Consider the following 26,945-nt stretch of genomic DNA (forward strand, 5'->3'; position numbering starts at 1 on the left):
TATCGAATAATTGAATTCCCTGGGGAAAAAAATTAACCAGATAGTAAGTCCCCGGTACCAGAGCAACTCGTACAACACAAGTTATATTGTGAAAGACCCAAAAGCGATACATGAATTCTTATCACGCCGTTGACAATTAATTGGAAAGAAATTGTCGCATTTACGTCATCGAAATGCTTTCTTCTTGGGCCATGAGCCCAACATAATGCTCGAGCCTGGTATCTTATCGGATTCATCGAAATCACAGGCAGGCAAACAAACGTTTCTTTTTTCTCTGGGCTGTAACTTTCGTTAATTGTGCATGTTGGAGCACCGGAATGCCCCTCCGCCTCACACCTCCATGGAGTGCAATTCAATTGGATACGTTCGCCGTCTGTGTCATATTTAATGATAACCCATTTTCCCAAAGGGGTTCGAGGTATGTGGGTTATGTAAACAACTTCTGGTCATGCTTACAAGTGAATTTCTTTCAGCTGGCCCCAGACAAAGATGCCCGAACTGCGATAGCCGCAAGTGGAATCCCTTTTCACGCTCTTTCAAGAGGGTCTGCAACTGGAACTGGGCTAAATCATTTTTAATGCCCGCCATATGTCCGGGATCTGAGGGCAGCTTTTTTTTGCATTTCCTTTGACTTCACTGACCCAATTCTTGAAGAGACAAAGCCTCTTAAAGGAAGTCTCCTGACATTTTCAGCATTAATTATCAGCACAGGGAAGAGGAGTACTACTATATCTTTGAAGAAAAATCAAAACACATGGTTTGCGGCAGGAGAAATGTTATATGGGTCAAACAACATGTGTAAGATCGAAGTTGACACCCCGCGGAACAGTTCTACAAGTAGAGAATATAATGTCACATACAATGTCGCGTTGGACTTTTAATTGGCCGCCACTTAAGTTGTTGAAAAAACATTGTACGCTGGGTTTTTTGCGTACTTTATTTTTGTTCTTTCCGCTCGCTCGTTTTTTTTATGGTTTTGCAGAGGCAGCCAAAATGTCTGGCTTTAACAATAACAAATGTTAGCCCACCGCCTCGCATTGTCAATTGCTAAATGTTTACACAGGCGAGAGGGCGCAAACTGATCCAATCGGCCGCGAGTTTAGTGAACTCGGGAAAGAACGTGTCGAGGAACTCCAATGGAGCTGGACGCCTCTGCTGCTTTTATTTTTTTTTTCCATTTCTCCATTTCGCATGCCTCTAATGAACCATTCAGCCAATGATTAAAGGGAGTGGTGCCTGGTGGCCCCGGGAAAATTCTGCGGAAACGTCAGCATACATAACTCATGGAACTCCAATTGCTAATGTTGCATGCGCAGAGGTAATAAACAATTCATTATTTTTTTGTCGCATCCACAAAAAACTCTGAGCTAAATCTACGCAAGTCCACAGCCACAATGTTTATCTGACTTCTATCTTTGTAGGCATTAGCTTTGACGCCTCGAACAAAAAAAAAATAAAAAACTGTTTACTTCTGGACGAGCTTGACCTAATGCCTTTGCTTTGATTTCAGCCGCTGCAGCTCGATTTCGTTGAATTGCGGAGAGATTTGGGGAAAAAGCAAACAAATGTGAAGTGAAACATGACATTAGCATAACCCGCCTGAAAGTCCGTGTGTGTGTTTTTTAATATTCAATATTTTCCAGTTGCAAAAGGAAAAACAAAGAGCGAACTGCTAATGAAGTTGTTCAGACAATGCAGTTAATTATGCGACGACTGGAAGTCAAGTTCCAGATGTGATGGTCCCCACTTGGGTCACGTTTCCGGTGGTGCAGAGCAGCAAGAAACCGAAAACCAGTCGCACTATTTGCAGTTACCCAACGGTAGCCAGAAATGCTGGGGCAGCATTACTATATGTACCTCCAGACATAATTATAATTGTGTATAATCGTCATGGGCGGAGACCTTATGCCTAGCCTCGCACACTTGAGGGATCCCCCTTAAACTGAAAAGCTGTCCAACACATTGTATCAACATGCGAGCAGACAAAACGTCGAGATATCCAACAGAACTTGCCACCTTGAGGCACCACAGAATACAGATCTCGGGAGTATGTACATATGTATATGATGGAATGGGAATGACAACATTTGGAATCCAAATAACTCGGCTGCGACAAACAAGCCTTGAGATTTAAATGTTTTTCTTCTTCTCTGGCAGAGTGTTGGTTGTTGTTTGTGATTTATCATCAACTGCCGTTGACACCCTTACCCCAAGTGGGCGTGGCAGCAGTGCATTCGCCATGCCACTTCATGCCCCGCGATTCGTGCAACTCGAAATGCAATTCGCTTTACTCCACCAATTACCATAAGATTACCATTATGCCCAAGCAAAGCGAACGATTTCGCATGCCCGGATCAAGTGGCTGTGGAAAATAAAGAAAATACGTTTTTGGGGAAAATGTAATTAAGTTTTGTCATAAAAGAACATAAACATTTTTAATAATTGTTTTTAAAGCAATTGAGTAAGGAAGGTATATTTAAATGCATGTTCGAACATTTTTAAGTTGAAGATATAAAGACTATTTATTCCATTTAAAATTGGAATTCCCTAAAAAGCTTAAAGTAAAATTTAAATAATATAACTTGCCTGTGTAAGCTTGTGAGATAAGCTGACATTTTACATTGAAAGTTATTCATCAAATGTTGAAGTGTATTTCCTAAATCATTAGAACAAGTATAAATTATTCGTGTTCTCCTAACAACCCCCTTTACAAATATAAATTAAATCGTAAAGACGATCTAAATTCCAATCACACGCGCAGTCTAAAGTTTGCCTATCAGATTATTAACGTTACACCTAGTCAATTATGCCAGGCACAACCTTCCTTAGCTGAAAAATGACAAATTAAAGCACTCCGAAGCGACACCAAAATTCGACACTTTGCCATGCAGTTTTCGAGTGCGGCTAATTTGTAAATTAAATTAGCGCTCATTCCCATTTGCCGGTGCCGAATGACGCCACCGGTCAACAAGGCAGCCGTCAGTATTTCAGACAGTCATAAACCCCGCACTACCCAATTTTAATTAGCCTGGCAAGCCACGAGATCCAAAAGCCAGAAGGCTAGAAAGCCGCTCATGCAGCTTGCTGTGGGTGTGGGTTTTTTATAAAATCATTTTGCATGTCCAACAAACACCACGAAATACCATATAAACTGGACGATATAAAACCATGAACGAAGCCACTCAGCCCAAATAAATTTCTACCTGGGCAGAATACTTGAGGTTGAAAAGACTTCAAAACGTGCAAAAAAAAAAAAGGAATAAAAGCACTTCTCTGTTTAAGCTGGTAGAGGCCTATTCTTGTTTTTTATTGAGGGGTCTTCAAGTCACTTTACCGCCTTTTAGCCTTAAAAATTTTTTCTTTTTTAACTATCAACGACACGTAGCCAACATCACATAAAAAAATACTTATTTAAACGATTTTGTACAATTAAGAAGAAACGTTGCGTTTTTTCTTTAGGTAGTTTTAATTCCTATATGTCATGCAACAATTTTGATGAGTTTCAGATTTGACGACTTAATTGGTTGGCATTTCTGTAATCAACAAATTGAGCGTTTTACAATTTGTGTCCGTTTTCCAAGTCAACAGAAAATCGTTCATTTTTCATTAATTAAAAATGTACAAAAAAACGATAGGGAGTGAAATTGCAGTAATTTATGAATGAGGTTTACTTAGGTTCAATGGACACTGCTAAAGTTATTTAATTACTTATATTCTTTATTCTATAAATCAATAGAACAATTAAAATTAATTAATGTTATAAATAATGCTTAAATCGTTAGGACTGTCCAAAGTTTGCCTATTAGATTATTAACTTTTAGAATTACCAATTGTTTTTTGCAATATTACAAATTGTTACCCATTTTGCATACCATACCAATTAATATGCAGCTAACATTTTAGCCGTTATCAAAAGTGAAAAATCTAACTGGCCCCACCCACTTTCCATCAAATTTGTCACGCCCTAAATGGGTTTCAATATCAGATCATAAATTCAATTGGCACGTAATTTCGTAATGCCCATAAACTATCATTTCGTATGATTAAATATTCTTTATTTTTTCCCACTTCAGCTCTCCTTGATGGGAATTAAACTGCCCACCGTATATAACCAATCATTTGCTCGTTACATATATAAATTATTATTTACTTGTGTTCAGGAAATATTCGCATTTTAAATTATGGACCAGAATTGTGAACTTGATGTTTTGTTTTTGTTCTTTAGCATTTGTTTTTTATGATTCTCTTTTAATCGGTAGCTATTTGGCTGTGGGCCAAATTATTTTGCTCTCGATTTCAGCTGCCTGGCACTGACATTGTCACGCCTTTTTGGCGAAAGTATTTTCGAAACATTTTATTTATAATTGCCTGTCAGAAACGGTGTGCTTAAAGTTCTTCGAACATAGCGATACATTAGCAGGAGATCTACGGAAAAGATGGCCAATATGAGTAAGAGTTTCAGCGAGAAAGATTTTTGAATGGCTTGTATTAATTCCTTAGATCTGGCATGTGTGGGCTTATCCAGGCCCTCTGATCCACCAGATCCACTCGCAATTGTGGCACTGGCCGGTTTATGATTTATCGTTGCCATTTATCCGCTGCCACAAGAGGGGCAGCTAATTTGAGTTTAATGAAGCCCGCAACACCTCACAACATTGAAATCCCCGAGGGCTTGTCAGTGTCCAATCGTCGAAAAAGCCTACGCCAACACAGCCCAAGGTCTCAATTTTTATTATGAAATTGATTAATTGCCGAGTTAATTTTTTTTTTCTCATTTCCGTTAATTCTTTTTTTTTGCCAATTTCGAGCTGGCCTACGGGTGCCAATTATGAGAATTTGGAGTAATCCAATTATGAGTTGTGTGTGGGTGCCAAAGTTTGCTCAGATCGGGCACCGGATTGTGCCCATAAATCCGCACTAAACTTCACCCACTGTCTTCTCTGTATCTGCAGTCGAGCTCATACAATGGCGGATAAGAATCTGTTCCGCATTATGACAAACGTTCGCCGGGCTCTGGAAATCTAAGTCTTATGCAGCTCAGGTGCCAGAGGCCCCCGACAATTTATCTAACTATTAAACGCCAATCTATGGAGGCTTCAAATACGTGCCGGCTTCCAGGAGGCCTTAGGCAAAGACTACAACTGACGGATAGCATCTTTCGCCTTCAACGCCGTTTACTTTGATGCATTTCCAATCCACCATGTCGGTGGCTACCAAGTCACGAGCTGCTGCCGCTGGTCTTTTGTGCCTTTGTGCTGGCCATTTTTGACTATTTTCGTTCCAAAAACTAAAAAAAAAGAAAAACCACAATTTTGCATGCCAAGACCGAGCTTGAAATCTACACCGAAAATCACTTAGCCCCATTTAACTCGACATACCATTAAAATAAATTATTTAATTTTATTATTGCCGATAAAGCTGCAAAATAATGTGTCTGAAAGTGTTTGGGATTTGACAGGCAGTTAGTCTTAGGTAAGATAAAATCGACAAAAAATGACTAAGGTTGTTCTAAGTCTGGAAATAGCCAACGATTTACTCGCAACACGATAGCTGAAAGTGGACTTCCTTTTGTTAAAAATATTTAACCATATATGGTAGCCCAGAGTTTAATGACTTCTTGACTTTCTCATGCTTAAAATTGGCAACATTGCCCCACTGAAAATCGTCAACATGGTCGCGCATGCGCAAACACTGCCGCTGACTAATAAAATTTGCACATCCCGTATGGGCAATTGCACAGTTTTCATTGCTCGAAATGAAATGAAACGCCTTAGATGAAATATGTCAACAGCAATTGGCGCTACTGTAAATTGATTTCAATTGTATGCACAAGAGCGCCACCAGTTGACGTCATTTCCATGATTATTTTGCCGCCGCTTGTTGGTCAAGTCGGTAATCGTTCAGGGCCAAACCGGCAAAATACACTGGAAATTGTTAGAGATTTATTTGGAAATAAAATACATAATACTTAATACTTAAAAAAAAGAATAGAAGCTGACTTTTAAAAGATAGAAATATTAAACTACAAGGGTACAAAGTTTCAGTCCTATTCTCTTAACAATACATTATGAACAGTCAAAGAAGTTGATCTGCAAGAGTTAGTTTTGGTTTTTCTAAAAATAAAATATTTAAAATGAATTTCTTTTTATTACCTAATTGATACATATTTCTTTACCGTGTTGAGAAACCGGCAAGACGCCAATGCAAATAAACACGGCGGCTTGTGAAGAATTCGGTTGCAGTTGGGCGAGGACAAAGCCAAAAACAATTTAAATGCAAATCACGTGTTCTTCTAAATGCAACCGATCAATTGGTCAGTGATTGTGGCCTGAACTTGGACCACAAATGGAAGTGGAGAATATATGTATTTCCAGCTGGCAATGAAAACTGACATTTCAGGGAAATGCGGACAGTAGGTGAAAATAGAAATGATCGAATCGAGCCAACAGCAATTTGTTAATATTGACTGCTCAGAAATTGTGTCACTCAAAAGTCTTGGCAACCCTTGGACAATTGATCGTCGACGTAAATCATATCGAATATCCCATTCAAATTCCGACATTGAGAAACTTGAGATGCATTTTCCATGTCGTGTAATTGAACACCTTAAATACCCAAGCAAAGTGGTCTGACGGCAATTAAAACTTGTTTTTGGCTCACATCATATTTGTTTAAATCTGTCATAAGTAGGAGGTGTTAGGCTTAACGCCTCCATTTCGGCTTCTTCACGAGGTTTATGCTAATTTTGATATCTTATCAAGAGTCATTATGAAAATGGTCTCGCTCTTGTCCGCACACTGCGGTAAAGGTCAAGTTGAAGAACGAACAAATGGGATCATGTGAATGAAATACTGAGACTATTGAGTCGAACTTTACATACCCTTTGTGTTACACAATGGAAATGGTCACTACTTTTTAAATGGCAATCAAAACATTGCAAAACCCATTAAATAGACAACCTTATATATTTAATTTTCATTGATTACTCGAATAACTGTAATCGTTCCTTGAACTCTTGTAGCTGAAATACTCATACCCTATAGCAGGGCTTCAGCAGCCCATGTCCGCAACTGTTGGTCATAAATTTTGGGCAGTGGCATTTGTCATGCTGTCGTCATTGTTGGTTTTTACAAACATGTGAATATAAAATTTATAGTTCAAAGCCCGCGCAAGGTCACAAGGTCATTGTAAAAGCGAACCAACCATGACTAACTTTATGTTTGATTTAGGAAACGTGTAAAATAATTATTTTTTGCTGTACTACATGTTTTCATAGTCATAAATACTGACGCTAAACATAGTTTAATTAAAATTTAATGGCGCACTCAGATGTCTTCTTTGCGCAGCTGTGAAGTGTGTTTATGTTCCGAATTCAAGAGCAAATAAATATAAATTTCGACTGCCATCAGGAATTCTTGTGAATTCTATAAACAAAGCTAATCTGGCTGGAAGAGCGGAGGTGGAGTAGTTCGACTTTGGACAGACAAACGAAAGAGAAACCGCTTCGGGTGATGCTAAGGCCATGGCCAAATGATATATGAGATTTAATGCTGGCCCAGAGAATTCCAGGAACCAAACTGAATGACTTCGAAATTCACGAAACTGCCAATTTATTATCGTTTTATTTCGTATGCAGTCCTTTAAACACGCTGGCTCCGCAAATGACATCATAAGCCTGTGCCGAAAACAATTTTTAACCGTGAAAGACGTGACCGCGTTGCAATTGTGACGCCACATACTTGAAGATGCCACAAACTCAAGGAACTCGGCCCGACGACCGACTGCAAACCGATAATTTATGACAGTTTTTGCCTTCTCTCCCAAATGAATATTAATTGAAATCCACCAGCATCCGTCTGTCAGACAGTTTTGCCTTTTGGGGCACACAGTTGTCAGCAGGCCGACTACTTTACGGTTCGCTTTTTTACTTTGGAGAACTTTTTGCATACCGATACCCGTATGTACGTAGAAGTAGAATCAAATATGAGACGCATGGCCAATTTGGTCTGTGATTTACATTCGTAATCCTCTTATGTAAATAAAACAAAGCAAAAATGGGCTCAGATGTTGTGGCGTCATAAGATGGGCCCTGCGAAAAGGGGGAATCGCTTGTGGGCAAACCGGATTTAAGCCCGTCCACATATCTCATTCTTAAATTGGGCGTCATAAAGTGTTCTAAGCCAGTTTCCCCACAGCCCAGACCCATAATTATGTGTTCGTTATGACTATGAAGACGTTTGTAAAACAAGTAATTAAATGTAAGATCTTTTCATTTACCTGGACTTTCCACACCCATTATGGCGTCAGAATCCTCTGCAGCAGATATTTAAATAGATTTGGTTGATTGGGGTTAGTGATGGGCTGTGACTCAGTCAGGTAACGTAATTGTCTATTTCTATTAGCCAAAGTGTTTGCCAAAATTAAAAAAAAATATTGCAAATCTAGATGTATTGCCTCAGTGCTCTGACTAATGGTGAGTGAAGTGTCTGTTTGAATAATTTGCATTTGTATTCGCATTTGCATTGCTAATAAATTGCAGATTTTCGGTGTCACTGTGCATATCTCCTCGCTCTATCGCCGCCAGAGATCTCTTTGGGATTTGTGAAATTCGAATTCAAAGTCAAATATTTTGCTCAAACATCTGTCAGTGTTTTGTTGAATGAATTTTTGCATTGTGCGAGAAATATTTTTAGGTATTGTAGGTGAGCTGATCGCACGAAAGCCACAAAATGAATGAGAAAATACTTTTATTTATTGTCGAAACAGTCATGATGTAAGTGTATTATATGGCGTCCGTATATTTCCTATATGTACTGGCTTTGAATAATTAGCTGATGAAATTATCGTTTCTTAGTAAAAAAAATTACTTTATTCTGTATTTAATTGTGAAAATTTGTGAAATCCAAAGATAGAATTTCTGTTTTGTGAAAAATGCTAAATTTATTTTTAGGTACATCACGTAAATAAGTGACCTATTTAGAAGGCAACGTTGAGGAAATCTAAAATAAATAAATTGCTAAATACGTATGGCTTTAGGAACGTGCAACTAAAGCACTTCTAAAGTTTTTATTAGCTTTGCAGGGAAGTAGAATAAATGCGATAAGAAATATAAGCTAAATATATTATAAGCATAAATGGTCATGGAACTTAGTGTACTCGTTTGTATTGATATATTAAAAACCTCTTAAAAGAGCTGCCAAAATTCGTGGAGCTTAGTTTACATTACAAGGTGATTAGCTTTAAAAGAAAAATGAAGAAATTGGCGTAATTGAATAAAAGAAACCATTCAATCAAAGCCATTAACAGCATTCCGAATTGGAATTAATTATCAGTATCAAAGAAAGGCATTCGCTGGATAAACTCTTAATATCGCATGGCACATACTTAAGTCTATGGATTTAATGGCAACTCACCTTCGTTGACGTAACCGCCCTCCATGGTGCCAAAAGTGTACACCTCGCTCCGGTTGCCGATGCCTCTGCCTTGGAACACTTTTTGGCCGCGACCTACGTCTATGTTGCCTCAGAAATCCAGGAAGGGGTTATGACCCGTTCGAACTGGCCAATGCACTCCACACCTCCAATGAATACGAATCCAAATCCAAATTCAAATACAAATTCAAGTACAAATCCAAATCCAATCTGTTGCAATGCGTGCGGAGCGCTGTTCGTTCCGCGTTCTTCGATTCTTATTTATTTTTATGCCAAGTACTCTGTTGTCTGATGGCTATTTATTAGAATTTATCTGGCGATTGCAGCACCAGCAGCCGGCGGTGCTCTCCAAATACTTGATGGAACCGAGGAGAGGTTGGCTTCGCAGAGCTGGCCTGGTCTGGCCTCAACGATCTATGGCCTGCAAGTGGCCTGGCATCGTGTGTATCGGATCTTGGCGGTTCTATCAGGCAGTAAACAAACAGTCTCGTCCCACTGTTCCACTGTCCCACCAAGTGCGGAAATGTGCTCCCCAAGCAATCTATCTGCCACTCGTATCTACCAGTTCCAGCTCCGGAGTAGAGATTTCTTCAGAATTTGCATGGGTCTTGTCCTCTGTCCTCGCTTTTTGGGTTTGGCCTCCTCTTAATATTTCTCGTTGGCTGATGTTGTCTTTTTTGGCCTGAAAATGGTTGGGGAAAAGTAAAACATGAAAATAAGTAACTGTTCACCATCAAATTGACCAAAGATAAATGTTAACCCCCAGGCCATTTAAGGTCAAAGCTATTAAATCACATTGCATAAATGCAATTAAGGGGGCGTGGTACCGAAACCTCTGTCTTGACGCCACCAACGAATTGTTTACCTTGACATTGGCTTTTCAGTGCAGTGAAAAATACGTTTTTATTGCATATTTTATTTCCCTAAAAATAGCTAAGAAAATCATTCCGTCTTGGAACATTTAGCTTCTTCATTTCCGTTTCGCTTTTCGCTCAATTACCCTTCTCCTCGGATTTTTCACGCATCTGCATTGTTTGTGCCCACAGATTCGCTGATTTACTTTTTCTTTTGTTTGTTGTTTGCTTAAAAAATATCTTTCGGCACATAACATATTGACACTGCTGAGTACACACAAAAAAATTAAATTGAAAGGTTGATTTTAAATCTTTACTTTATGGAACAACAATTTTAAATTAAAGTATTCACAATATATGTTTCAAAAAGAAAGCCACTTAATAACAGCTTTATAGACATTAATATTTTTTGTAAGTTTATGCACACCGCTAAAAAAAACTATATCAATCTATTAAATTATTTAAGGTCCGCCATTTTTCCGGTGCACAATTCATGATGTCAATGTTTGTGCCGCAAATTGAAAACTAATTTATAATGCAAATACGAGCAGCCAAAAATAAATAAAACCAGAAGAAAACCTACTATGTTTATTGAAAGCTTGAATGCAATCGCTTATTGTTGTTTGCATGGACGAACCACTGATCGTGTGTTTTGACAATGAATAAGCGGCAAGTTCAATGTCAAAAAACGAACCGAAACCCCGACCAAACATCGAATATCGGCGGAGTCTTACTGGTTTTGGTTTATCCAGGCGAAATCAGAAACGAAATGGATATGCAAAAAGCCATGGAGGCAAAGTCGAAGTCAAAGAGGAACCGCACCCGATAAAAGCTCGACATAAACTGCAAAGAAACGTTGTCCGGGACAGAGAAAAACAATAATCAAAACACTTTACCAAAAACAGAAATAAAAGATATTAAGTAATAAAAAATAAGAGATAGAGAGAGACAATTGTCACGATGAAGGGCCAACAAGAGAAATGGTCGTCAATGGATTCATACTTGACATTCGATTGGGCGCCAAGAACAGACACTGAATCATATAAAAACCGACGACGAGTGCCAAAAAAAAGCGAGCTCGTAAACTTTCAATTTTTGGTTCGCCTCGCCTGCTGCGATCAATTTTATCAACGGCGGAACGAATTTTAATTGAAAATGCAGACCGCAGAGGGAAAACCGGGGACCCTGAGTGATTACATGAGACTCGACTGTCTGTGCGTCTCTAACAAGTCGCATAATTAAACTGGCGTTTGATTAATAATCATTGAACCCGGGATGACCCGCACTTCCCGAACGCCCAAACCCAAACTATAGTCCAACCCATTCGCATGGGCTTTTGTGGTTTGTTGTAACAATTAGCGGCCACATTATGCATTTTAAATCGACATTTATTGGGTTAAATCTGTGTGAACAGCCTTCGACAGCCCTCACAATGGCAATTGGAAATTGGATCAATTGATGTTCAATACTTTTATTGCTTAACGAGTGTAAATATTGAACGCAAAGGACACGCAGCATTCTTAATTCTCGCCGGGTGTCATCAATCAAGAGTTGGAGTGTCGGAGTTAATTGCCAACACAAGTTGGTAATTATGTAATTGTCATTTATTCTTGGGCTCGTCCCCGTTTGTCATGTGACAATGACAAGGGTTTTGGGGGTCTTTTGTTAGGGTTACAAGTGTAACATTGACCCTGGGGCTAAAAATGCGACAGCCAAATCTGCACAAATTTTGGAAAATTGCCGACATTACACTTGTCACAACTTAAGAAGTCATTTTTTTAATGACTTAATAGTTTCTCAGAATTCGGCTGCGACTCTTCGACATTAATTTGGGCATAAACATTCGTATTCATAAATGGTTTAACTCTTCCACGACAACCAACGTATAAATTTAGGCTTCTGTCAATTCTCTCCATGGCAGGTTAACAATCGCGAATTAGCAATGCAAATTATTACTCATGTCAGGCATGAGCACTTAATAATTTATCTAGCTTTATGGCGTACGAAATAACCATTCTGTCAGTATTATTATTACAGAGCGTTACAGACGCCCACAAATTGCGGGGGCAATGGCAATGCAGCGCACTTGCAATATTACGTATACGTAAACACAGATGACGGATCATTAGGTTCAGCTTTGGGCAGACTAAAAAACCAATTAAGTGAGACCACAAGCCAAACAATACAGAAACCCAAGGGGATATGGCGAATTAATAGCACCAGTTTCTGTTTGTTTTTGTATTCTGTTTTGTTCCGAAGCCGACGACGACGTCATCATTGTCACTTTTCGCTGGTGCTTCAGGCGGAATAATATAAATAAGCAATTTACTCACAGCTCAGAGGTAGCAACAACAATGGTCCAGAATTTATTTTCGGTTCTCTTTTGTCAGGCGAATATATTCATAGATATTATTAAAAGTAAATAACGAAACTGGGTCAGCGCCAGCATCCATATCCATCTCCAAGCGGCAACGTCAAAAATACTTCCACAGGCAGATCAATCATATTTTGTGAGTGAAAAAATAGCAAAAACAAAACTAAAAAGTAGCAACTTGATAGCGCCAATACTTGGCGCCAAATCTCTAATAAGCCTTGTGGCATACGTGACGTATGCTTAACATATAAGTACTATTACATCTCAAGTAGTTATTGAACTCACTCGTCAACCAAAATTGTCTAAAATAATTGTGCATTTGGAAACTAAATATATTGACTAAAGGTTCTTCCGAAGGATAACAATATAATTAATGAAAATTAGCTGTTCTTTCTTTGAAGATCCAAAATGGTGTAATAAATAAAGGACCAAACGGAAACATTCTTTGCACAAAGAACATTTAAAAACATTATTATTATTATTACTTGACTGCCAATATCTACTAAGCATCCAAAGTTGTATTACCGAAACTATGCGAAATGGTATTTTAATTGAAGAAACATTTGCACATTTTTGGTTACTCGATTAGCCAATAAACATTTTTAGCACTTTTCTAGATTTGGCAGAGGTGTTACCTTCCCCCCAGTTTTCCACATGTTGGCCTTAGAATGCGGATTCTAATTTGAGGTCCGTTTATTTGTTCAGAATTATTTGTTTGATTCCCCCCTTTTCATGTGTTGTCTTAGTTTTCTTCGACTTTTTCCGCTTTTACGTTTATTTTAGTTGTCTATTTTTATAGGTGATCTGATGAGTGGCCACTGGCCGAGCAACCTGCCATTGGCACTATCGAAGGAGCAGTAAATCATCCGAATTTGTTTCCATATCTATTTTATTTCACTTGTGTCATGGTGTTTTTCGCTTTTTTCGGCGTACCATTGGCCTAATGAAGCGTGAGCTCCAATTTCGTGTTCATTGATGGAAGGAGCTGCCGTCAAAAGTCTCGGTGACATTCATTGTTGTCACTTGCGCGGTGAGACGGTGGTCGATTAATGTTTCGCAGCGGAGCCGGACATTAACCGCTTGTTGTTTTTGGCCTCTATTTGTGGACACAAGTGACGTAAGCCGGGCAGTGGGCCTAGTATTGTTTCAAGGTTATTGGGGCTTTCGGTCTTCAAGTCTTCCAAGTAAATTGGAATGGGAATGAGTTGCACTCGATTTCGATATTGGGAATCAAATAGATATTGGAATTGGATGACACACGGAAAGAAGTCAGTATATTGATGACAAGCCTCTAAAAATTGTACTATATTTGTCATTAGACCGTCCCAATTGCTTGTTGAGAGACCAGTTTATAAAAAGTCTCTTTATATACTATTTTATTTAAAGGAACAGTTTTAAAAAAGTCTCTCATATTTCTAGTAACAGCCAAACTATTGGAAAAACTAAATTTTTTTTTTGCTACAATAGTTTTTAAAATTTATTGAAATAGACAAGAATATCTTTGAAAATTTGCATTGCTTACTTATTCAATCACCGCCCTTAAGATCAGGTTTTCATTAAAGTAAACGTTTATCAATAAATTAATATCACTTAAGGCAGTTTTCTTGATTACTGTTTATAGTTTAAATTTACACCCATTATCACTTTGTACGCTTACTCTGAGATCACTTTCCTTAAGAGATATCTTTACGCTATCTCCACTTAAACAGTTACACGAAATTACGCAAATAATTTGCGTGATAAACTTAAGAGCACACAATCTGAAAAATGGCGAGCTCCCAGTCCAGATAAGGCCCCACTGCAAAGTTGATGTCATGCCCCTGTAAATTCAACTCCTCTTCCTGGAATTTTACCACAAAAGACAGCAAATTCTGGCCTACTATCTTCGGGCGGAAAACTGTGGACTTTTCCATCTGCATTGCGTGACTGAGCAATAAAGAAACACTCCCACAATTGCAACGCAACCTCCTACCTAAAAAAACCCTCTGTCATAATTCCAATTTAACGCCATTGCATGTTGGTCGTTGAGCTTTTGACCCTTCAGTTGATGAAGTTTTTGGCCGATAGCCCGTAACACGGTGCAGTTTTTGGGGAAGTCTACATCACCCATTCCCCATTCCCTGCCCCTCATGTTTGGTGTGTCAAATTAGTTACGCGCTGTGGGCTGCAGGTGGTTGTTGCTATTTTTGTTTGCCCGCCGACTAAGTCAAATGAAAATGTCAAATGTTTGTGACAGCGCGAGTAGTCAGCTTTTCGGTGGTAATGAGAAAACTGCCGCCTCATTTTTGATTATGTGAATATTTTTGTAACTTTAGCTTTTTCTACTCTTTCATATGGTGAACTTTAAAAACAGTGATATGATTTTATTAAATGTATCACGCCCAAAATAAAATACTGAGGTTGTACATATAGCATATACAAATTATAAAATTAGTTTTATAAATTAAAGTTTTTAAGGGGTTTTGTATATAATTCATTGTCTACTGATGGGTTCCTTGCAAATTTTATAGAAAATCTAGGAGCAAGTTTCTTACTTGAAGTAAAAGAAGTACAGAAACTGTATGTAAAATTATCTAGAAAATCAAATATAACATTTTCTGGTTGAGTTCATACATATTTTTAGCTTGGGCCCTTTCCATTCAGAGCCCCATTCATCTTCATTCAGTTGACTGACCTTTCGTTTGCATTTGATCTTCTGTTTTGTCATCTGTCAAATGCACTTGCTGACGTCACCGGTCTATTAATATTCATAACGCTCGACCAAAGTCAAAGATAATTAGGCAGAAAGTTTATCAGGCCGCATGCCTTATCAATCATGTGAGGAGCTTGAATGAATGAAATTCCCGCATTCACCTATTTAGTATTCAATTTTATGCTCTTGGAAAGCTTACAGTCTGATGTGTATATATGAATATATAGAGGGAGCTGATCTATACACGTATAGGTTAATGGCAAACAAATGCTTTCAGCTTTCTGGTTCTTCAAACCGACGACAAGCATTTTAACGATATTCTGTAACCTTGAAGGTGGCAACAAAAATTTTAAAATTTTTATGCGTTTTCTACAGCAGCTGATTTTGTTGTTGCGTGTTTGTTTGATACTGCATATACCATAGACTCGTGTATGAATAATTCTTGAATAAAGGCCAGGGAGAGAGGGCGAGAGTGAGAGTGAAAAATGTCGAGCGGCTCAGGAAATTTCACCACATCCACCACCCAACACCACCCACCGCCCACCAAAAAGCCAAATGTGGTGGGCGAGGAATGTTTTGCCTCACATTGCACTTGAAATAGTTCTATTTTCTTTTCAGCTCTCCGTTTTGTTGTGCTCTCGCTTTTCCATTATAATGAGCATAGAAATTATTTGTTGTTATTTTTGTAGCAAGCAGCGCCACAATTATCATTTGTTCTTATCAAATGACTCATGAAACTAGCAACCATTTTCCGAGGGGCCTGAACCTAGACAAAAAACAAACATTACGCGTGAATTGTGCAATAAAAAAGCCTATCAACCAACAAGAGAGGGCACTTAATATTGCGTTAAAAGAGCACACTAATAGTGAACTGAAACAACATATTTAATTCACCATATGTTTTAGGTAAACTAGCTCTATATAGAGTAAATAATATGTTAAGTTAAAGAAAGGAAAAGTTCTTCTGAAGATCATCTCTTTTAGGAATATATTTAAGAAGCCTTACAATTTAGGACCATGTATGGTAATTATTTTTTTGTTTAGAAATTTAAAAAAATAAATCATACTTTCCCGTCCTCTCCTTTCACTTCCCTTAAATCCCAACAAGGTGTGAAACCACAAAAGGGTAAGCCGAATCCAGCAGGGGGGAAAATCGAATGAAAACCAACGGGAAACCACAAAACGCAGCAATCAACTAAAACTCCATGGGTGGTATACATGGGTGAAAATATGGCCTGAAATTGGAGTGGAAAGAGGTAGGATGCCCTATATGTACGGCAAATGCAATTATGCAAATAACACCGTTTGAAATGCAGCCATAGAAGAGCGGGAAAAAATTAAATTACACAATAACAATCAAAAAGGGGTTAAAAAGCATACATTTATTTTACCCAAGCAAAAGACACTATCGAATAGCGATTTCACTAAAATAAATTGAAAACACGCGCCAAAAAGGGGGAAATAAATGAAATATGAAATCAATGCCGCTAAAAGGGGAAATCAACATTTTTGAGGGTGGATTCAGTTATCCCAGTAGGGAACTTGATCTTTTTAGGCAGCACCAGCACTACCTGAGTGCGAAACAAAATCTGCAGCCGCCGATGAGCTCATACCCAAATGAAAATCAAATAAACAGATAAGGGAACCCATTCGAATCAGGCATTACAATGGGCCGGATACAACGAGCCCCTTTTATATATACATATATCTATTTTATTTTTGGCGCACTCACCAACATTGTAACCGCTTATCGCAGGACTTCTATCTAATGACAGCCTCGCATATGCTTAAGTTGGCTGAAATCTGATTGAAAGGCCGACAAAATCGCTCTACTGTTAAATTAAAACGGGTGTTAACTCACTAAAACTGATACAACTACCCACCACCAGTGCGATCTTGCCTCAAAGTGCCCACTGTACTTGATTGTCGCCTGATTGGGCACCATTGAAACTTAATTAATGTGAAATGTGCAGCGAAAAAAACAGAGCAAAATTTAAAAAGGCAAATTTATCGAGTGGGTGTAAATATTTTTATGATATTTTGTTTACATCGCATTCTTATTGGTCACTTTACAAAATTTGCATAATTATAAAAGTTTTAAACTGTTTTTCTTTCAATAATTATTTGCCCATTTTTTCTGTTTTTACGACATTCTCTAAAATATCAAAATGTGGTTTCTGTTAAACATCATTAAATGTCTTCAGAATTCTGTATAAATTAATTTTTCACTAAAGTTTGATGAATATAGTAGGTTTTATTTTAATATTGGTTATTATTTAAAATAACAAAACGTTACTTTTCTGTTTAACTAAAAGTAAATGAAAATATCGTATAAAATTTTCATCATTGAACAAAAATGAGAAAATTACCAGTTCTGTGTACAAATAGACTCACACCGAATAGCCAATCTCTGTGGGCTTAGAAAAAGCACTTGTACTCAACGGTGGTGCAGGTCTGGACACCCACACCGCCCATGACACCACCAGAACCACCCACGTGCCGCATTTAAAGCGCCGGCTAAGAGAGCTGGCTGCCACTTGTTCGGCGTTGCATTGAAATTGAAAACAAGAGCTGTTGCAACACGGAAAAGCGGAAAATGTTGCCGGCGCAGCCAAAGAGAGAGATTTTCTCAGCTGTTTGGGGGGAGGGACGAAAGTGGGGGTGTGGTGTTTGCTTCGGGAGGTGAAAAGTTCAAACACTGCAGCAGGCAGCGTCCTTGGGAAATTCAGCTGCTGCGTAGCACTCGGAACCGGCATTGCATTCGGGGCCGAAGGACACTCGCCAGCAAAATCAATAATTGCCCGGGCGGATGCAATGGGTCAATTCGGCATCCCCACCATCAAAAATCAATTCAAACGATTGCCAAACTCACCTCATGTGATTTTTCCACTTGCCTGGTGCACCAATTTTAAACGGTTTTCTTGTTTGTTGGCGTGTATGTTTCTTTTTTTTTTTGTGATTTTTTCAAGCTGTTTTCCAAAATAAAACAAGAAATTTAAATATTAATTTTTGTCGATTCGAGTTTTACGAAACTTTACAACGCCCGTTACACTTTGATTGTTGATAGCGTGTATTTGTGAGTGCGTGTGTGCTTTTGATTTTGATTAGAGCGAAGGGAAAACGAATGCAAATCGATGGAAACCGCCTAGATTTTGTTTGCTTTTGTTGTTTGGCCGCCAGGGGCAATGTCACGCATGCATATTTGTTGTTTTTTACTTTATTTTCGTTACAAATTTTAAATTTAGCTTGCCGGTCTTTTGTTGGCTGTTTTGCCTATGAAAGAAATTGAATTTTAAATGGCATAGCATGTGAGTTTTTTTTACGCCTGGCTAACTAGTTTTCAGCCAACGCTGAAATTGTGTTCTAAATGGCAAACAAAACGCCCACACGAAATACCGCCCACTCAGCAGTAGCAGCAAAAGCGAAACAAACGCACACGCACGCTGAGACAAAAAAACTTGCGTACTTAATCAAATAGGCGTTATAGCAATCGCTTTTGGCCAAAAACAAAACTCGCGAGCGGTCGACACTTCTATTAACTTTAATATTTTGGCTTCATGCGCGCCTCGAACAGACGAAACAGTCGCGTTTCAATGCGCCGAAAGACTGTCGTTCAATATTGAAATAGATTCGAATTAACCACCAAGCTAGTCGCCTGCGAACTTGCATGAGTTCGGCAGCCAACAAATGTCGGCAACGAAAAACGCACTTAAAAATTTTTTTAAGCATTTCCCTTTTAAGAAATGTTGGCCATTGAATATATATTTTATGGGAGGTGCCACAGAAATTACAAGTTTTTTTAAGTCTTAAAAAAAGGTGTCTAGAAGTATACAATACATTTTTGATTGTATACTTTGAGCAGGCTCTATAAATTATTTAAATCTTTGTGATTTCTGTACCACAACACTATGTTTATTTTAATAGAAATTCAAGAATAAAAAATCTTCTAAGCTAATAGAGATCTATTATATTATTAATATGTAATTGTCACAATAATTGCTTAACAAATTATTTTATAATTTTTAAAACTTTTTTGTATCTTTTTACTTTTTACTTTTTATATATTTTTGATTTTCTCTTTTAATATGATGTTTCCCCTACATATTTGCGTTCCTTAACCTTTTTGTGTTATGAGCGAAATTAGGAACATTTTTTTGAGTGCAACTTATACTTGTGGTAAATCAGCTGCTGGCTTCAAACATGTTGCGTATGGTTGCTGTGGGTGTCAAGTCGAGAGCGCCATTCAAGATAACAATATCAGTCAGTAGATGGAATGGTTCCAACTAAATTATAAATAATTGCACTTTTTAAAGAATTATTATAAAAAAACAAACATTTAAAACGTTATTTTCTGGTTTATATTTTACATAACATTCAGGACACAGTTATATGTAAGATAAAACAGTACCGTTAAAGTTTGACAAAAAAAGGTTTTTCTGTTTTTAATTATAAAAATTTTTAAATTAATTTAAAATTTTTTTGATTTTCAGAAAAAAATTTCAATGTCATTTAATTAAATGTGAATAAAAAGAACTAGAAAGAGTTAATAACTCTTTGGGGATGAAAGTGACTCAGTCTCTCAGTAATCGTATGCAAATCATCTAAACAAGTGTTTCCTACCATATTTGACCAATGAAGACACAGTCGCAGAATATTAATGATATAAAGTCCGAAACCAAAAAATGACTCAGGCCACCGGGTGGTAAATTTATAATTACGGAAATAGTCAAAAGGTGACAAAATACAATATCTACGTCCTGTTCCTTGGCCATCCACTTAAACGGTTCATCAATAACGTGACTGCACTACCCTCAACTGGCTAATAAATAATTCGGACTTGTTCGAAAAACAATAAAAAGTGGGTCACAAACAAGTTCATATCCTGGCCATAATTCGGCCGAAGGTTTCTAGGTGTAGCCCGAAAAAGCTCCATAACTCACTCAAAAGCCAATTAATTAAAAAACAAAAATTATGAAATGAAGAGCGGAAAGGCTGAAACGGGAACGTAAAGCACTCTGAGGTATGCTCGCCTGCCTTTGAAATGTCCTTGCAGCAAGCAGTCCTTCGCCGACCCAAATACTGGCCATTCTGTATGGGCCACGGAAATGCAAATTCTCCAAGTCCCGGGGTCTGCTGCTCCAGTTTACCGCTCCGCGTGGGAGTTTTCCCTATTGATTAAATTCTCGCCATCCAGTGACGCAATTCCCGTAGAGTTGAACGCTCAGCGGACAAGTAATCCTGTGGCAAAAGCCCAAGGGGTTGTTTTCTACCCATTTTTTTTTCGGCAGCTCTTGGCAGCCGGCTATATAGGAATTTCTGGTAGCCGGAGGCGCCACAATGACTGCGCATAGTTTTATGGTATCGGTTTTATGTGAGTTTTCCTCGTTGTCATCGTTGGTAGCCATATGGGCTTGAGTATCTGTTTATATCCCCACTGCAGCTGGATGTCATGACCTAGACAATTTTTTGGTCTGCCTAGATTTCTATCTCCGAGCAGGTCAATGCGGCGTATACTTAACGCGTTATGAGATTACCCCTTATTAGCATACAATGAGTAATAAAGGTTTTGGGAGAAGGAGACACAGAGAGAAAGTTAATTTATCATATCTATTAATATCGTAAATAGCAGAAATGACATTGGCAATGACTCAACTTCAATTGCTGGAATGGCCACAAAAACTGACCTGAAGGGCCTGAATTTGGGCAGCTGGCTAATATTAGTCAACAGCTTGGAAAGCAAACAAACAAAGCTCGGTTTGTTGGCAAACAAATATACACGTACTCTAGTTTATTAGCTTTTTGGTTTTGGACACCAAACGGAAAGGGAAAACGGAGTTGCAAGGTTGCGAGCGGATGATGTGCTAGAACTTTCCTGAAAAATATTGAATCACTTCTAGTCCACCAGTGTCATCCACATATTTAGCAAGTAAATATCGTTCATCAACGCCAACTGAGTCAACAATGAGGTAATGCTCTCAACTCCGTACTTTTCTCGCTCGGCCGGGAGCCGACTTTGACTTTATCGCGGAACATGGAAAATCGCTTGTGTTAACAAGTGCGCTGTGCACTTGAGGCTATCCTCTGTCCTCCCACCAAGCCAACACAATTGGCATTCTGTGTCCCACCGTTTTGACCCACTGATCGTGTTACGGGGCTTTCAATCAGCATTAGTCAAAGATGAGGAGCACTTTGCTACTTGCCACTCCACTTGGCAGTGGGAACACAGCACTTCCTCAATGCCGCCACACAAACATTGACAATTGTGTCTCCCAACTGGGTCCTCGAACTGAAAGAAAGTGGCGAAAATATCTCATGTGAAGAGTCAGCCACTCACCCACAAGTGGGCAACTTGAAGAATTCCACTTACTGTTGCGAATTCCTCAATTAATTTCGATGGCTTTTGTAGGAAATTAAATGAGGGGCGGGCATATTTTTTTGTCACCAAAAGATTGCTCATTTTTATAGGTCGTTAGTTTTAAAACATTAATTGCCATTTCGCTACAATTCTTGTTACATTTGTTTATACTCAGAAAAATCATTAAAATATCAAAAAGCCATAACAAATATTAGTTTGGAGTAGTTAACAGTTATACAAATAAAGTAAAATCTATTTCAATAAAAAAACAATTAAAAAATTATGATTTTAGTGTTTATTTGAAAAGCTTAAAAACAGAACACGTTTGGTTTAAGATCTTTTCGTAATTCAGAATTATTATTTTTTCTTAGTTTCTAAAAGATCGTTTTTGGTGTCTTCAATTATTTTTGCGTTTTATTAATCTTGGTTGCATCTTCCAGATTGTAATCAACGAAAATGTTTCTTTTGTTTAATAATTATGTTATGTTTGCTCTCAGTTTTAATGTCATATCATACAAATGTAATGGACCAAATTGTTGTTAGCTATAATCTCATTATATGTAAAATAACCGCCATATTTTGAAAACCAAAAACTAAGTGGCAGTACAGCAACTCGAGTGGGGAGCCCTGGTCGAGCGCTTATTAGTATTTTTGATATTTCTACTTCAGCCGAATACGGTATCACTACCTATCGGCACAAGTCTAAAAAGATCGATGGAGCCCATGGCAAACATCGATATTACCCATGTTTTGAAAACATCGACGTTTGTCCACCTCTAGTCCAAGGCCTATCGGCACAACAAATCACGCCTGGTAAATAGTGTACCATTAAATAGGCAAATACTGGTAGTTATTCACGAAATAATACCACGATGGACAGCAGCAATGACTTGTCGGACGAGCTGATACGTCGCTTGAGTGTTGGCGGTACCCTGGGTGAGTGGGAAATGCCGATTTCCAATTGGTACGCACCTGTTGTTACTCCGATTTTAAATTGTAAACAATTTACAGAGGAGGTGATCGCCAGCAACATGTTCGAGGATAGCATAGATGTGGAAACGGAGGCGGAGCTGGACGACATTATCATCGTGCACATGGACATCCGGGAACCGCTAAGCATGCTCAAGTGAGTAGGCTCAAGACTGCCCAAAAGTTGCGATTGCATATTTTTTACATTTCTCCAAAAGAACACTTGTTGAGCAAAAAGTTGGAGTGTGCCTGAATTACTACACCTTTTGGCTGCAGGATGCACAGGAGGTGAGTCAATAAACTCCAGATCCCCATGGATTCTAAACCCACTTAACCCCTTCAGCTGGAATCGCACAAGAACCTCGTGGATCAGTGCGTTAGAGGGGAAGGTCTGGTCCAAATCAACGTGCAAATCTCGACCATTCGGAAACGCATCAACATTGCCGATGTCCTCAAGCCCACGGAGGCCGCCTTGGCTGCTTTGGCCGAGGATATGGTGTCCCAACTCTCGCCCCCCGAGTCCGCCAGTCAGAAGAGCTCGTCCAGCGAAAGTCCCATCAAAACGCCCATCAAACGCAAGGTCAAAGAAGACTCAGAAGAGGAGTCCGTGGAATCCAGCAAGGACGTCAAGCCAGTCTTGAACTGGGTCTTGGACAGCAAGTTCAAGCGGGAACAGGCGCGTCTGAAGATTCCCGAGGCGGCCATCGAATGGACGCAAGCCCACGTAACCCACTGGCTGGAATGGGCCATCAAACAGTTCGAGCTACGTGGCATCAACATGAGCGACTGGCAGATCAACGGTCAGGAACTCTGCGCCATGACGCACGAGGACTTTAGCCGGAAGTTGCCCCGTGATCCGGGCAACGTCTTCTGGACGCACCTGCAGCTGCTCAAGGAGTGCAATTTTGTGTCCGTGGTGCACAAGCAGGCGGAGGAGCTGAGGAAACCCAAGCAACCCAGGATCATGGCAGCCTCTGCCATTTCGGCCACTACGGGCTCCCTTTCCTTAGAGCAGAGGATAATGCGGAAATCCTACCAAACAGTCAAGGGTTCCGATTGTGAGTAACACAGAAACCAGTCAAAGTGCCTAATCTTATAGTATATATGCCTTTCCAGCCATTGAAAGTTCTCCAACGTCTTTAAGCCCCACAAATTACACCGCCATTGGTTCCGGCAACAATGGACAAGTCCAGCTGTGGCAGTTCCTACTCGAAATACTCACGGACTGCGAGCACACGGACATCATCGAGTGGGTGGGCACCGACGGAGAATTTAAGCTCAGCGATCCGGACCGAGTGGCTCGCCTCTGGGGCGAGAAGAAAAACAAACCCGCCATGAACTACGAAAAGCTATCGAGGGCGCTCCGATACTACTACGATGGGGATATGATCTCCAAGGTGTCCGGCAAGCGGTTCGCATACAAATTCGACTGCGACTTGAAGCTGTTGATTGGCTACGATGCCAAAGAGCTCTCCCGGCTGGTCAACGAACGGAAGGTAGTTCCTGAACGTGTGGCGCCCTTAGAGACCAGCAAAAAAGACACATGACATGGCGAGCTGCAGCTCAAGGTGGAACCCGACATACTCTGGAAGTACGAGGAGCCTTAGCGTTGGCTGACTTTGTCGGATAACTGCGCCTGGTTAATAATACAAATTGTTACACACTTTACACATTTTATACTCTTAAGGCACACGATTTTATTATCTATTTCGTATCTACTAAGCTTTATAATCTCTGTCTACGTAAGCTATAGCTATAAGTATCGCTCTTCTACAGCTAAACATCTTTATTATTATCTGAATAGTATCTCTACAGTGTGTATATTGAATATTGTTCGTTACATGATTGTTGCGATTTTTGTAAAATCCATAAAACTAAATTCATTTCCACGCGATTTCCATTTGCATTTGCTCCGTCTTCACGGCATCGTTGTGTGTTGATGGTTTTGTTTGTGATTTTACGTGACTAGTTTGCTTGCTTAACTGATCTAACTAAGCTCCAAGCATGGGCATTTAGCGGCTCGGGCTAAATGGCCTCCCAGTTAGCTTGTCGATGGAGTCAAAGATGATGATGGCCTGGCGGAATGTGCACGCAAATGCTCCTTTCCCCCAGCTGAACTGGCACTAGACTTGAACGGTTAGCGCCGCCAGCCGGGATAATACTTCTTTACATTAATTTGTGAGGGTGAGTGTGAGTTTGATGATGTATGATACGGTTACAGCTCCGTGGTGATTTCGTCCTGCGGTCGAAAGCCCAGTTTGTAGAACTCATCCTCCAGCCAAAGCGAGCTGGCGTTGAGATCGGAGATGAGATTGCCGCTTTTCAGCGTGTTGAAGCTGCTGCCGAAGGGATCCGAGGCCCGTGGCTCCTCGAACTCGTGCAGGCTGATCAGCGAGCCGAACAGGTGCAGTTTCTGCTGCGCCGAGGCACTGCTGCTCCGGTCGCCGGCCATCAGTTCGCCCACTCCCTGCGGCGTCGCCGTGGGCGTCACCTGTTGCCGGAAGATGCTGGCCTGCTGCAGTTGCTTCTTCTTGGCCGGAGCAGCGTAGAGCACCTCGTGGTGGCCAGCACTGTGCCCGTGCGAGGCCTGGAAGAAGTCGATGAGCTGGCCCACCTGTGGCTTATACCGCTCCAGGGCCTGCTCCGACCAGGCATACAGCCTGGACCAATCCGGCGGCGGGGCGGGAATCAGCTCGATGGGCCTGTTCAGCAGGATGAGCAGCTTGGCCAGGTCCCGTACAATGGGCCTGTACGAGTTGGCTGCCGCCACTTCACCCGACAAATAGAGCTTCCGGATCTGCCGCCGCGTATCGTTGAGCATGGCCAGGAAATACTCCGCATTCGGACGCATTTCGTTCAGCTGCCTCATGAAATCCGCCCGATCCATGGTGTTCTCGTTGATGAGCTTCTGTTTCACGGACTTTCGCCGCCGTTTCCTCTTGACCAACATTACGGCCACGGCCAGAAGGGATAGGCAAACCAGGAAGCCACCAAGAAGTCCCGCCAGAGCGGCCATCAGTGGTCCAGAGTAGCCGGTGGACACGCACACCCGTCCCATGAACTCCGTATGGGCCGACCACTGATCCAAGTAGCCGGCGGGGCACTGATCGACGCACTGCCTCGTGTCCGTCACCAGGTACATGGGACACTTGATGCAGCCCGCCTTGTTGCAGCGCAGGCAGTGGGAACTCGTCGTCAGCGGACAGCCTGCAAGTGGAGAAGATGGAAACGGAATTGGGTTAGTCACTCTGTGGGTCATTCTGGCTCCCTCAATTAGCGCTGATCAGCATAATTGTCCCCTCATTTGCATAGGAGCACACAAGTCGCAGCACTCCCACGGACAATTGTTCACGCTAATGGCCACGAATTATATCATTCCCAGACTTTTCGGGAGGGTGACTCCCAAAATACACTAAGCAAACACTTCTAAGATAAAAAAAAGGTATATATAAATATTGTTCTTTTGAACAATCTTTTTTTTCAGGATTGCATAGGGCAGGCAAAGGGTGCTTGTGCCTTCGGATCCTGTTTTAAATTGCAGCATGATCTTATATATATTGATTTTACATATTGATTTGAATTTGACAAGCAAGAACTTTAAATGGATCATTAAAAAAGTCTATGAAATGTAATACCTATTAAATATTTCACAATATTAGTTCAACCGCCAATATAAAACAAATATAAGAAAAAGGTTATTCTAATCATTTCTGACTCATAATCCATATATGTACTCTTACTTCACTTATATTAACATAAATTTATGCAAGAAAATTAGACGATCAGTCCCTAGGGAACACAGAGCAATTGAACTCTAACTATGATGTCCGCCCTAAGCACATGACATATCTCAAACATCTCTGTTTACCATGCATCGCAGTTATGGCTATGAGGCTTTTGTGTTGCTTGTTTCCCTACGAATTCAAGGTAACGTCTACCAACAGTGTTTGACTTTTGGCTGCCCAAACCCAAACAACATTAGCATATCGCCACCGCCCCCTTGTCCGCCTCGTAAAGCGTTGGGCAAACAGTAACGGACAGAGATACATATTCTAGGAAGACGACAAAACTGGGAAAGTTCAACATGGTCCAATGGAATACAGTACAGGCTTTGCCAGCGGCGGCGGCGGCTAAAACTTCGTCAAGATCAAAAGCTTGTGGAGTTGCCGCCAGTTGTCAACAGACGACGACGTCGACGACGACGCAGTAAGACTGCCAAACAGGCCAGAAGTTGGCCTTATCTGCAGAACCCCTGCCCCATTTATCTTGG

General features: G+C 40.1%; 3 protein-coding genes across 7 annotated transcripts in view; 1 reads left to right on the forward strand and 2 right to left on the reverse strand.

Annotated features, from left to right (window-relative positions):
• LOC128252597 (aminopeptidase N) overlaps nucleotides 1–18,956 on the reverse strand; it is a 30,820-nt gene extending 11,864 nt beyond the window's left edge. For 2 of the 5 annotated variants that reach the window (XM_052980454.1, XM_052980434.1), the window contains exons 1-3: nucleotides 18,818–18,945; nucleotides 18,224–18,320; nucleotides 9,414–10,113 (exon numbers count right to left, since the gene is read on the reverse strand). In XM_052980454.1, coding sequence (XP_052836414.1) covers nucleotides 9,414–9,438 — 25 coding nt within the window. In that variant the 5' untranslated portion in view covers nucleotides 9,439–10,113; nucleotides 18,224–18,320; nucleotides 18,818–18,945. Of the gene's footprint in view, nucleotides 1–8,277; nucleotides 8,314–9,413; nucleotides 10,114–11,019; nucleotides 11,113–18,223; nucleotides 18,321–18,817 lie in introns of those variants that run through there. The other 3 variants (XM_052980413.1, XM_052980444.1, XM_052980423.1) reach the window with 3 other exon arrangements.
• Nucleotides 18,957–22,486: 3,530 nt separating this feature from the next.
• Nucleotides 22,487–24,564, forward strand: LOC128259857 (DNA-binding protein Ets97D). Its single transcript, XM_052992468.1, has 5 exons — nucleotides 22,487–22,642; nucleotides 22,718–22,832; nucleotides 22,894–22,963; nucleotides 23,019–23,733; nucleotides 23,792–24,564. The coding sequence occupies exons 1-5, from the start codon at nucleotides 22,579–22,581 to the stop codon at nucleotides 24,220–24,222; spliced, it is 1,395 nt and encodes a 464-aa protein (XP_052848428.1). The 5' UTR covers nucleotides 22,487–22,578; the 3' UTR covers nucleotides 24,223–24,564.
• Nucleotides 24,349–26,945, reverse strand: part of LOC128259865 (uncharacterized) — a 31,142-nt gene continuing 28,545 nt past the window's right edge. The window contains exon 3 of the mRNA XM_052992481.1: nucleotides 24,349–25,882. Coding sequence (XP_052848441.1) covers nucleotides 24,891–25,882 — 992 coding nt within the window. The 3' untranslated portion in view covers nucleotides 24,349–24,890. The remainder of the gene's footprint in view (nucleotides 25,883–26,945) is intronic.

The sequence above is a fragment of the Drosophila gunungcola genome, chromosome 3R (assembly GCF_025200985.1).
Source record: "Drosophila gunungcola strain Sukarami chromosome 3R, Dgunungcola_SK_2, whole genome shotgun sequence".
NCBI lineage: Eukaryota > Metazoa > Arthropoda > Insecta > Diptera > Drosophilidae > Drosophila > Drosophila gunungcola.